We start from the raw sequence: 13,338 nt of genomic DNA, 5'->3' as shown, positions 1-13,338 counted from the left end.
CCATGTCTATCTTCCCAGGTGGATTATGATCGAGCACAGATGGTCCTCAGCCCTCCACTGTCAGGGTCCGACACCTACCCCAGGGGTCCCGCCAAACTACCTCAAAGTCAAAGCAAAGCAGGCTATTCCTCAAGCAGCAACCAGTACCCATCCGGGTACCACAAAGCCACTCTGTACCACCACCCCTCACTGCAGACCAGTTCGCAGTACATTTCCACAGCTTCGTACCTGAGCTCTCTCAGTATCTCATCCAGCACCTACCCCCCACCCAGCTGGGGCTCCTCCTCAGACCAGCAGCCCTCCAGGGTGTCCCATGAACAGTTTCGCGCTGCCCTGCAGCTGGTGGTCAGCCCAGGAGACCCCAGGGAATACTTGGACAACTTTATCAAAATCGGAGAAGGGTCTACGGGCATTGTGTGCATCGCAACTGAGAAACACACAGGGAAGCAGGTGGCAGTGAAGAAAATGGACCTCCGCAAGCAACAGAGACGAGAACTGCTTTTTAATGAGGTAAACTGTGTGTTCAGATCATCCCTTCTCTCCTATGTAACATTTATTTCCATTTCAAAAATATTACACATGTACATTTCAGGGCATTAGAAAGCACTGAATATATAAATACAAAAAGAGTGCCCCCATAGTCCTTCCTTGTCGTCTTTCTCTGCATGTATGGCTGCTTACTCTATTAAGTACATCATGTGGATCTAGTTACTGTGCTAAGCACTAAGCTGGTTTGAGTCCCACAACAACCTGTGAGACAGAAAGATGTTATCACCTTAGCAGCAAGGAAATCTGGGCTCAAAATAGGTTAAGTGACCAGCCCAGAGTCATACAACAGGTTGATGGCAGAGCTGAGATTTGAAATGCAGCAGATTCCAAAGCCTTATGCTACACTGTCTACATGGGTATACATACATTTTGCACTGTTTTGATAGCATGTATACCCTTTGTAGCCATTTTTTTATATCACAATAAACAGAGGTGAGTTTACCAATGGACTATTAGCACTCTTCAGAAACTTTAAAATATTTTTCCCTAACTATAGCAATAATGAATTATTCCTTTAGAAAACATGGAAAATATAAAAAATGTTCCATAAATCCACAAACCAAGAAATAACCTACATTAATTTCATTACTTCCTCTTTGTATCTTTTCTACCTAGAAATGATATATAGGATTGATATCCAGAAAGTTTGTAACAATTTGGATCCCCCACTGATATCCTGATTCATCTTCAATGATATTGGATACTATCATTGTTATCTATTAATCTGATAGACACGAGTAAAATTTACTGCTTTAATTAACACTGTTATTACTAGTGAAGCTGAACTTATTTTTATGTATTTATACGTCATTTTTATTACTTCACCAAATTTTATGTCCTTTGCATCTTTCAATAAGGATGGTACATTTGTCTTACTGGAATGTAAGCACTCTTAATATATTAAGGTGTTAACACTTTTCTATATGTTTTCTACATATTTTCCACTTTCTCATTTGCTTTTTACATTTACTTATTGTTTGAGAGCTCTAAAATGCAAACTGGTGGAAAAACATGAGTACCTATGTCTAGGGACACAAAACATTTGAAGTACTGTCCATTTAATACTTTTATGAGCATCTAGAGGAGAGAGATAAGCATTTGTGGATGGAAAATCAAAGTCTCAAAGATTTCAAGTCAGAATTCCAGTACTAAATAATATGTCATTCCCCAGCAAAGGATGTGCCACCCATGTCTCCTCACTCTCAGAGCAATAAACACAGACCCCATAAAAATGCAACCAGCTGTAATTTTGGATCCCTCCTCTCTGGAAGCTCGTGTGAAACCACCAGGAGCCTCCTGCCCCTCTGGAGCCCTCAGGTCTTCATTTTTGCCGCATGCTTCAACCCTCACAGAGAGCACCAGGTGAAGGGGTTTCAGCTTCTCCTCAGTCTGCAATTCCAAATCATGATGTCAGAACAGACAGGGCAATATAATATACATAAACAACTCTATAATTTATTATTTCACACTCATTCCAAAAATGTCACCAGAAGCAGCCACAGGACAGCAATTACTGGAAGCTCTCTCAAGTAAGAAGGTTCAAGGTAGCTTTTTTATGACTAAGTCATATTTGCATTTTAGACCTATCCTTTGTCCCTAAACCTCTCTGTACCAATCCAGATCTTCTTCCAAGAAAATAAGCTGATCTCATGTGACCCCACCCCTACTAACTGTTAATTCACTTGTGAGACTCGCTTACCATTCACTCACTTACCGTGAGCTGGTGACCCTTTTGCCAGGCTAGCCAACAGCAGAGTATGGATGGTTCATTTTGATGCAGACCCTTAAAGATTTCTGATCATATCCCACCAGACCAGTCAACTAACCTACCCCTGTGAATGAAAGGCTGCCATGGCTCTGTTGTTTTCGCTCCTCATTCTCCTTGACCCAATGTCCGGTTGGCCTGACATTTCCTTTGCATTTACTAATTTGATTCCTTGTATTTCTGTTCTGATTCTATTCAATGCCATCCTTTCGCCTTTAGTAAGCTCCTAAATAAATTTCCCCACAATCTATACTTCTTCACCAATTGTACTCACAGCACAGATATGGCCACAAGAGAATAAAATGTCAAATTTCACCACTGCAAGTTAAAAAGCATCTTTGCATTTGCCCAGGTTGTGATAATGCGGGATTACCACCATGACAATGTGGTCGACATGTACAACAGCTACCTTGTCAGCGACGAGCTCTGGGTTGTCATGGAATTTCTAGAAGGTGGTGCCTTGACAGACATTGTTACTCATACCAGGTAAATTTCTTTATTATGGAGTCATATAATTCAAAGTGTTTATTATTATTCTCCTGAGTGAGGCTCCAATGGCAATCTTTATGAACTCTTCATAAATTGTAAGCTCTCTGAAGTCAGGGAATGTATCTACCCTTCTCTATATTCTCCAAGTGTGTTTTGTAATACTACATGTGTAAAGTTGATTCATTCAATTAACATTCTCCCCAAATAGACATTTTTCCAAAGAAGATGTTCAGATGCCCAACAGGTGCATGAAAAGATGCTTTATGTCACCAGTCATTAGGTAAATGCAAACAAAACCACAATGAGATATCACCTCACACCAGTCAGAATGGCCATAATCCAGAAGACAAGAAATAACAAGAGTTGGTGAGGATGTGTAGAAAAATGAACCCTTCTATACTGTTGATTGGAATGTAAATTGGCACAGCCACTGTGGAAAACAGGATGAAGATTCCTCAAAAAACTGAAAATAGAAATACTATTTCAGGAATTTACCTGAAGAAAAAAAATTCTGATGCAAAAGATATATGCACCCCTATGTTTATTGCCACATTATTTACAATAGCCAAGATATGGAAGCAACCAAAGTTTCCACTGACAAATGAATGGATAAAAAAGAAGTGGTACATATATATAATGAAATACTACTTGGCCACAGAAAAGAAGAAATCCTGCCATTTGTGACAACATGGATAGACCTGGAAGGTATTATACTAAGTCAAATAAGCCAGACAGAGAAAAACAGGTACCATGTGACTTCACTTATATGTGGAATCTAAAAACAAAACAAGACAAACAAGATAGCAATAGATTCATAGACACTAAGAAGTGACTGGTGGTTACCATGGGAGAGGGATTGGAGTAGGTGAGTGAAATAGATGAAAGGGATAAAGGGGCATAAAACTGAATCACAATATAAATTAGTCACAGGGATGAAAATACAGCATAGAGAATATAGTCTATGGTTCTGTCACACCTTTCTATGTTCACAGATAATACCACACTAGAGGGTCACTAGTGTAATATTATAGATCACTGTCAAATCGCTATGTTGTATACTCAAAACCAATATGATATTCTGTATAAAAAAATACTTCCTGCCCTCCAGAAGTTCAGGAATGCCTAATGATTTTAAGTCAGCAAGCTCCTGAAAATGGAGTTTTAGTGACAAATAATAGAATTTCCCATCCCTATATAGATTTCTAAAACTGAGTTTCATTCTCCTGAGTTTTCATGGCATTGCTATGTGTTGACACCACCAAGGGTACCTGAGGAGGAAGAGAGAGATGGAAGAGCAGATGGAAGAGCAGCCCAAGTTTTGTCATAATAACAGATCTACCTAAGAGAGAGAAATTCTTCAATTCTATTTTTAAATAGCTTTGCAGGTAACCATGGTTCATTACCTTTGTTGTATCAGCTGCTTGCTTCCCTGATTTGTCAATTGTGGTCACTTCATCAAGTGTTTACTGATCACCTTTTATATTCCTGGCTCTTCCTAAGTGCTGGGGATACAAAAGATACAAATGAATAAGGCTCAGATACATCCCCTCAAGGAAGTTACAGAGTAGAAGTAAATACATTATAAAACCTGTGCAAAAAAAAAAAAATCTGTGCAGAACTGGAAAGAAGTATATAGGTAGCACAGAAGAGCACCTCAATATTCAGGAGAGTCCAGAAAGATTTCCAATACAAGGTGATACCTAAGATAAGTTTTGAGAGATGCATAAGGGTTTATTAAGAAGGCAAGTGGGAGAAAAAGGGCAATGAAGGCAGACAAAAGAGTACACGCGAAAACAATGTTTCTCAAAGTTTAATATGCATATGAATTACCTGTGGATCTTACTAAAATGCAGATCCTGATTTAATAGGGAGGGACATAATTCTCTGCATTCTAACAATGTCCCAGGCAATGCCAGTGCTGTTAGTTCATAGATCACACTTGGAAAAGCAAGGTTCTAAGGCACAGACATATAAAAAAAGTCATGATACATTTAGGAAACTAAGTTTGTTCTTTTTAGTAAAATTGCAAAAAGTTGAAAGACTGTCATGTCTGTAGCATCTTACTACACTAATGGACAGTGACTTCAATGGGATATCTGGGGGACTCGATAATATGGGTGAATGTAGTAACCACATCGTTTTTCATGTGAAACCTTCATAAGAGTGTATATTAATCATACCTTAATAATAATAAAAAAGACTGTCATGAAGGAGAGGCATTGGGTATTAGATGATAACACTAAAATGGCACCCAAATCATAAGTGAATCCAGATGAACAATACTAGGTAAACAAGGCAGCAAGGCACTGGGAGACCCCAGGAGGGGCAGAATATGCTACTGTTTCTCCACTAAAATGAGGCAACATTTCACCCTTGACCCCATACATCCCTGAGTCTGTAGTAACCATCTAAAATCAAAAGAATGTGAGGGGAGACACTGAACATGTATCACCAACATTTCAGCTGGCAGATTCCTCTTGGTATCGCCATAGGACACAACCACCCTCAAAACAGACAAGATCATCTTAAATCAGAGAAACAAATAGAATGAAGAGACCTAAGGATAAGACATGTGACTTACATATAAAACAAATACTAAAATTATATTTTTCTTGCCTTACGGAGCCTCAGATAGCTAAATTGTGCTCCCTTTTAGTCAAGGTTCTTTTCCATTCTTATTTTGTATCAGTGGGATCTACTTAAGAGCTATGCTTTCCAGATTCATTCTGTTTTCCACTTCTCTCCACCCAGTTTTGTCAACTAATTTCCTCTTGAAGGCAGAGTAGTTCCAGAGAGCAAGAAGAAATTGTATGTCAAGGAACACCATGAATATTTAGAATTTGAAATCCCTAAGCTGGTCATTCAAAGTTGCTGTACTAGATATCCAATAAATGCATAACTGATTGATTAATTGATTGATTAAACATCTAACCTCTTGCTACTTAAAATGTGGTCTGGGGACCAGCAGCATCAGCTTCACCTAGGCACTTGTTAGAAATGCAGAATTTCAGACTGTATCCATACCAGCTAAAAGAATCTACAATCTAGTCAGATGCTCATATGTTTCTTAGGCACAGTGAAGTTTTAGCCCTACCAAGCATTTTGTTACATCATATTCTACTGATTTCCAGCAAGAGGGTTGTAGAGGAAAACGTAAAGTGCCAAGCACTGTCAAGTTCTTCATACATTAAGTTATGTAACCTTTACACATCTCAGAGGTGTTGATGTGCCTGTGTTAGGTGATGAAGCTGTGACTCAGAGATGAAAAGCGTCTTTCTCAAGATCACATATTTAACAATTGATGGAGCCAGAATTTGAATTTGGAGTTGACTCCAGATCTGAGGCATCTTTATCCCAAATCTGAGCTTCCTCCCTACAGAAGGAAAGCACCAGCCTTTCTACAGTGGGCTCTGTACATTACAAAGCCATTGAATTCAGAATTAGTTGCATTTGTCACATTTTCCAGTTAAAGGTGAACTTTTTGTTAGTGATGGAGGCTCAGATTCAATTAATATTTGTGATAGTTGACCTGTAAAGAATCCATAGGCCTGCTTCAAATAATTCAAATCTCATGGAATCCAAACAAATATTTTTACTAAACATGTTGATTCTTGGTCCTGAATTAATTTTAAGGTATATTTGAGCATGTCTCTGCTGCTGATGTGCTAAACCTTCAAAGAATATGCTTTGGGCAGATGTGAAAATTGGCCATAGGACACATCTGAACACAATTCATCACAATGACCATCCTTCTCACCACACAACCAAGGACACAGAAGTTGTAGGTTTCCACTCTATTTCAGATAAGAACATTTCTTCTCTCCAGCCTCCATGAGTCCAGTTCATTTCAGGAAGAGTCCCCTTGAAAGGGAAGGGCATGTTTCTTCATACTCATTCACTCCATGTTTTCAACATTCTAATGGGCTACTTCCTTGGATTTTACTTTGCATCCTGATTTTACTCAGGGTTTTCTAGCATCAGTAAGACTGAAACACAAATTCAGGGCCATCCATGTCCTTGTTCTGCTGAGCTAAGAGTTACTTGGGATTATTTCCCAAGTCAGTCCTTAAATTGGGGCTCTGGTCAGTTATACCCTCTGCGTCTCCTGGCAGTTTCCTCGGTTTACGCGATAGTTCTCTTTGGGCCTTACAGTATCTCCAAGAGAGGGAAGTTTTATACGTAGATGAGTTAGGCAAATGCCTGAATGGGTCATTATGAGGGCACTGAACAGCCCCTCCTGTCTAAATAATTCTCCTACCTAGGTTCCTCCATGGCTGAAAATTCATTCTTTTGAGTTGCAATGGCAGCGTGATGCAATGGGGACAGTGGAGAAGCATGAGCTCTGAACTGAAAAAGAGATGGGGTTGGAATCACGATCTGGTCACTCTGTTAACTGTGTAACCTTAGGCAGGTCTCCTGACCTCAGTCTCCTCTGAAACCAGAAATATCTTCTTTGTGGGGGTGCAGCCATGAAATGTGGGAGCATGTGTCCAATGCTGTGCTTCCCTTCTTATACCCATGGCCCATTTCTTAAAGTATCATCCACTAAAGTATCATGCTTAGTTACTAGTAACTAACTAGGTCCTGTTTCCTCCTTGACAGAGGGACTTGGAGCAACAGAAACCTCCAGTTCCTGTAGGAGGGAGAAGAGGGCTAGTGGGGGCAAGAAAAGCCCCAGAGGGGGATATGAGAGACCCAGAGACCACTTTGCCTGAGTCCCGCCTTGAAGAAACCAATGGCTATCTCCATTTCAAAGATGAGGAAAAAAACCTGAGGAAGTTGAAGGACATGCTCGAGGTCACCTGGCAGCCACACCTAGAACCTTACTTAATTATTGAGTGTACTATTTCTGTAGGAGGTTTATCATTACCTAAGGAATTAGCCATCAGAGCTCAAGAAAGTATATTTTCATTAATGATCCAAAGGCCAGCAAATGGAGGTCTCTTTCTTTTGGCTTCTATCTGGCCCCTCATTCTCAGTGACAAGCTTAGGTTTCTGGGAATCAGATCCCAAAGACTTGTTTTTCTTTCAAACATTGGCTGGAGCGCATGGACTAGTTCACTGGGACCCAAGGGAGATGCTTTTGTTGATCATTTCAAAGATGTTCTTAAACCTGTCCTTGCTCCTTAAATGTCATTTCCTTTCTAGAATGAATGAAGAACAGATAGCTACTGTCTGTCTGTCGGTTCTGAGAGCTCTCTCCTACCTTCACAATCAAGGAGTGATTCACAGGGATATAAAGAGTGACTCAATCCTGCTGACAAGCGATGGCCGGGTAAGCTTTTTGTGTTTGGCCTCATCACTTTGTCTATGATGGGCATTATCCTCCTAAGAACACTTTCTCATAATCCTAAATTCCTTAGTCAGAAGTCGCCCACTGCCTCTCCCCAGCAGGCTTACAAAAAGGAAATCACAGTCCTGTGTGTCATCCTGTTAGTCAGAATTATCTGTGACCCGAATGTGATGGATAATTTTCCACCTTAACAATAAGTGCAGGAAGTAATAGGAGCTATGGAAATTTCTTTTCATTTTCTGCCATGCTCTTATTTTTGTTGGCGGAGATGAGGGGATATTTCTAGGACTTTGTCCACCCTATTTGTGTGACTGCTCATGGCTGCAATATCTCTCAGAGCCCCTGCAGGAAACAGATGATAAATACCAGTGGGAATTTGAGAAGAGTTGGATAAAAGTGTGGGTCCACTTAGAAGGGTCATAATTGCATGAAGATCTGTGCAGTACTTTAGGCAGTAGACCCACTCTACTACCCCATACCTGGGAAGGTGAGGCAGGGAACTAGTTACTCGAATCTGGAAATAGAGTTGTTGTGTGAAGAGGATGACCTAGCAGGACTTCTGATCTGCAGCAAGACCCAGACTACAGTGAACCTGCAGGATAGGAGCTGGAGGAATGAATACCCAATCTCACTCTGCTCCTTCCTTCTGATCTTCTATGGTGCTCCCATTGGCTGAACCCATTCAGAAGCCATCTCTGCAGTCAACAAAGGTTGGCCTCCCAGGGTTCAGAGGAGGAGAATAGGTGGAGTTGAAACGACAAACAGAAGATACCTATCACACTAATGTATCTCCAGACCCATATTTCTGCATTTCCCATCCCTGTAACCTGCTCATGGAATTCTGTTGAAACTCATCAGCCACACCAGGGGATGAAACATAGAATACTACAGCCAAGGGAAGAATGAGCTGACATTCTAAGGAAGGCTTGGTTAGATTGGAAGACTTTTGAAGCACAGAGCTTTACCACGTAGGCCCTTTAACCTCCCTGAAATGCTTCCCTGAGGTAATATCCCTGGGATGAATGGAGCTGGCCATCCCTTTAATGTAACTATCTTTTATGACCACACTCATAGCTATTTGGAAAACATTCATGTCACATCTACATTGGCCCAGGGTTAATCAGAGTACAGCCAGAAGAGACTGCCCAAGCTCTTTGGATTTTCTTTTTTTGTTTTAGAAAGATTGTCAATTTTATTGTGGAAAATTCAGCACAGTATAAAGGCTAGATCACCCTGAATCTCAGTTCTCATTTTTCCCATATTTCCATGTATGTGTATATGTAATTTGCAAATTAGGATTCTGTTTAATGGGCAGTTTTAAGTCCTGCTTTTTACATTACTCTGGTTGAAATTTTTTTAAAAAGAGAGCATGGGAGTATGTATTAGTCAACTTTTGCTACATACCAAACCACTCTACACTTAGTGACTTAAAACAACATCCATTTAATCACCCACAATTCTGAGTTAGCCTTTGAGCTGACCTCAGTTGGGACAGCTCATCTCTGCTGCACATGGCATCAGCCAAGCTCACTCTTCCATTTGCGGTCAGCCTACAGCTGATGGCCTCACTCACCTGCTTGGCACTTGGCTGGCTCCCAGCAGGAACATGAGGTCACTGGGCCATGTGTCACTCGTCTCTCAGCAGACTCTCCCAGGCTTATCCACAAGGCAGCCATGCAAGGTTCCCAAGAGCAGCAAGAGAGGCAAACCATGATGCACAAGCACTTTGAACCCTCTGCTTCTATCTTGTTTTCTCATGTCCCTTTGGCCAGAGTAAGTCACATGGTCAAGCCTAGATACAAGGGGTGAGGAAAGACTCTACCTCTTGATGGGAGAAGGTACAAAGTCTCATTGTAAAGGGATGTGGAGATAGGTTGTGGCAGGATATGAGCCATTTTGCACAATGTCTCATAAAGCAGGGAAGCTATAGAAAAGGCCCTGGAACCCTCCACTAGCCTGATTCAGGAAAGCACCTCGACAAAGTGCTTTCAGAACTCAGTCTGCAAAGCATTGAAGTGGTCCACAAATTGTTTCTTGGGACTGGTGTTTACAAAATAAGAAAGCAAGGCAGTTTCAAGCCAGTCTTTCTTTCCTTGTTTCTGGAGATTGATGGCATAGGCTTCCTTTAAGTATATGTCAGATGTCAAAATCAGACATGGGACACCATAGTAATTTATAGCTTAATCAGCTTACTTAAAGATCTCCCCCGCCCACAATGTACAAAAAGTTATTAAATCATTCAGGGTCATTCTCGGGGGCAGAACCTACATTTGAAACATGTCCTGCATTTCTATGCACCCAGCAAAGAGCCCACAGAGACTGGTACATTGTGAGTGCCTTTAGTCTGATTGGTTTGTTCACTCCCTCATGCAGTAAATGTCAGCTGACAAATGTCTGCTGTGTGCCAGCGACGGTTCTAGGTCCTAAGGAGGAAGAGAGAAAATCACTACTCTCCATAAGCTTCTTTGGAGCATGGGGGTAAGATAATAAACAAATAAATACGCTAATAAGATCACCACCAGACAGGTAACTAGAGTGCTAAATTTTCTACAATTATTTATTTAAGCAGGGTAGGAAGGGTGGAGAACAATTGCTGAACGGGGTGGGGGCATGTCTCTTATGAGGTGGGTTGGAGTGGGCCCCTGGGAAGTGGTGACACTGCAGAAGAGACACATGAGGGAGCGGAGCCTCTGGCTGTCAGGGATGGCAGTGCTCCAGGAAGAGGGAACTAACTGCACGTTGAGCCTATCCTGTGGCTCCTGGTCGTGCTGGTGGGAGTATGATCATTCACATTTCAGAACAACTTGCCGTAATGACCCCAGTGGGCTTCTGTGTCTACACAGAAAGGAAACCTGTTTTTATAAGAAGGAGAGCCACGATGGACTGTGGCTACTCCGAGAAAAGGCTGAGAATACAGTTTATACTAATCTATCAGAGCATGGAGTTTTAGAGTACAGAAGACATTTTCACCTATCTGTTGTCATACAATCAGCTCAACACTTCAGGTTTTAAATCAAAAGTCATTTTGGCGTTCTCACATGGCTCTGAGAATTGGCCAGGCTCCGCTGGCCAGTGGTACTCTGACTTGTGGTTAGATGAGGCATCTGGAGTCTTCCTCACTCCCACATCAGGGCGTTCCTCCTGGCTGGTGGCCGGGAGCTCAGCTGAAGCTGTCAGCCCAGCCCCTTCAGCGTGGCTTCTCCACGTGGCCTTCCTCACAGCATGGAGCCCAGATTCCAAACATGAGCATCCCGAGGAAACAAGGTGGATGTGCGTGGCATTTTCATGGCCTAACTTCAAAGCCTCATCATGTCACTTCCACTGTATCACAGCCCTTTCAGATTCAACGGCAGGGAATGTAAACCGTCCTTAATGTGGGGAGAATTGAGTCACATGGTAAGAAGAGCTCATGGACTGAGCAGTATGATTGTTGGCACTTCAGGGAAATACTGCCTGTCACACAAGGTGTACTGGGTTCTCTTCCTGTTGGTAGATGTTTGACATCATGAGCCCTTAGAGAAATGCAAATTAAAACCAAGAGCTATCACCTCATACCTGTCAGAATGGCTCATGTGAAAAATAGTGATAGTCCTACTGATTCACACACTGCTGGTGGGAACGCAGAATGGGGCAGCCATGCTGCAAAATAAGTTAGGCAGTTCCTTTCAAAACTAGAAATGGACTTACCATGTGAGCAGTAATTGAACTCTTAGGTGCATATTCCAGAGAAATGGAAATTTACTTCCACACATAATGTACATACACATTTACAGCAGTTTTATTCATAGTAACTTCAAACTAGAAACTACACAGACAGCCTTCAAAGAGTGACCAGTTTAGCAAGCTGGTGTAGCTATACCCAGAAAAAAAAAAGGAACTAACAAGTGATACATGTAAGAACTTAAACCTCAATTACATTATGCTGAGTGAATAAAAGTTGCTCTCAAAAGGATGCACACTACGTAATACCCTTTAGATAGCATTTGTGAAATAACAGAGTTATAGAGATGTGGAGCACATTGGTGGTTGCCAAAGTTTCGGGATTAGGGTGTGTGGCTATAAAAATTAGGGTATTGGTACTGGTGGGTATGTTGACTGTGGTGGTGTTTATTGCAAGTCTACAGTGTGATAAAATTGAAGAGTATACACACTAGGTGTACAAATGAGTCCATGTACAACTGATAAAATCTGGATAAGCCCTGTGGACTGTACCAACATCGGTTTCTTGGTGCAGTATAGCTGTGTAAGTTGCTAGCATGAGGAAGGACTGGGTGCACATTTCTGTGCAACCTCCCATGAACCTATGATTATTTCAGAATTGTAAAAAAAAAGTTGGTGAATTGCTCTGGTTTAAAAGGATAAATCCTTTCTGGCCTCTTCAAAGACTACAAAGGAAATTAGTTGCTGTCAACTGAAAGCAAAGTGTTCATATTTGTCCATGACAGAAATAATACATAAGGAGTCACTAATTTGTGTTAAGCAGATGGAATGTGGTGTTTGGGCTTGAAAGGGAAAATGAAGAGTAGATCATAAAGGTTTGTGGGAATTACATGAAGTACAAGTGTTCTTTATGGTTGTTTTTTTTTTTTACTCTAAGTTGATTGCCACAACTTAAGAATTGGGAGATTTCACATAAAATTTCAGATTCTTGTCTTTAGAAAAATCCAAGTATCTGATAGTACTACCTGAATGCTCACATGGCAGGAATGGAAGCGCCATGGTGGATGAGGGTAAATAGCACCACAGCTATGGTGCCACAGACATGGCTGCATGGCCTTCCTATTTCAGCCCCTCTAGCTCCACCTCAGATGCCGCCACCTGAGTCTCTTTGCCTGGGGACTTCTTCTGGCCATTGTAGTCTGCTCTTCCAGTACAGAGCATGCTAGAAACTTCAGGAAATTAACATCCACACTCCCAGAGCAGCCATGAAACAAGTGATGGGAATTGGTGTGTGGATATCCCAGCTCTCTCGCTCTTGGATGGAATATCTCAAAGGCACTTGCTCTGCACAGTCTCCCAGGCTTCCTCAGCAAAATGAAGCTCTTGTTCCCACACTGGTAGCTTGCTTGGTCACTCCCCACTTCCTGGTTGCCTTCCCTTCCCTGTCATACCTCCCTGTGACACTGCTAGTGTTTCCCATATCTCCATAATAAATGACTTGCATCACATCCTTTTCTCTGGGTGTGCTTCTGGGGTGCCCAAACTAACATGGTACCCAGAGGCAATTCACTGGTGTGTGCCT

At 41.6% G+C, this 13,338-nt stretch overlaps 1 protein-coding gene across 2 annotated transcripts in view; it reads left to right on the top strand.

The window, feature by feature from the left end:
- PAK5 (p21 (RAC1) activated kinase 5) overlaps window positions 1-13,338 on the top strand; it is a 258,183-nt gene that overhangs the window by 232,529 nt on the left and 12,316 nt on the right. For both annotated transcript variants that reach the window (XM_037017616.2, XM_037017617.2), the window contains exons 5-7: window positions 19-510; window positions 2,667-2,800; window positions 7,952-8,078. In XM_037017616.2, coding sequence (XP_036873511.2) covers window positions 19-510; window positions 2,667-2,800; window positions 7,952-8,078 — 753 coding nt within the window. The remainder of the gene's footprint in view (window positions 1-18; window positions 511-2,666; window positions 2,801-7,951; window positions 8,079-13,338) is intronic.

This window comes from Manis javanica, chromosome 5 (assembly GCF_040802235.1).
Source record: "Manis javanica isolate MJ-LG chromosome 5, MJ_LKY, whole genome shotgun sequence".
NCBI lineage: Eukaryota > Metazoa > Chordata > Mammalia > Pholidota > Manidae > Manis > Manis javanica.
The sequence above is the reverse complement of the archived record's forward strand: the minus strand, read 5'-3'. Positions and strand labels throughout refer to the sequence as shown.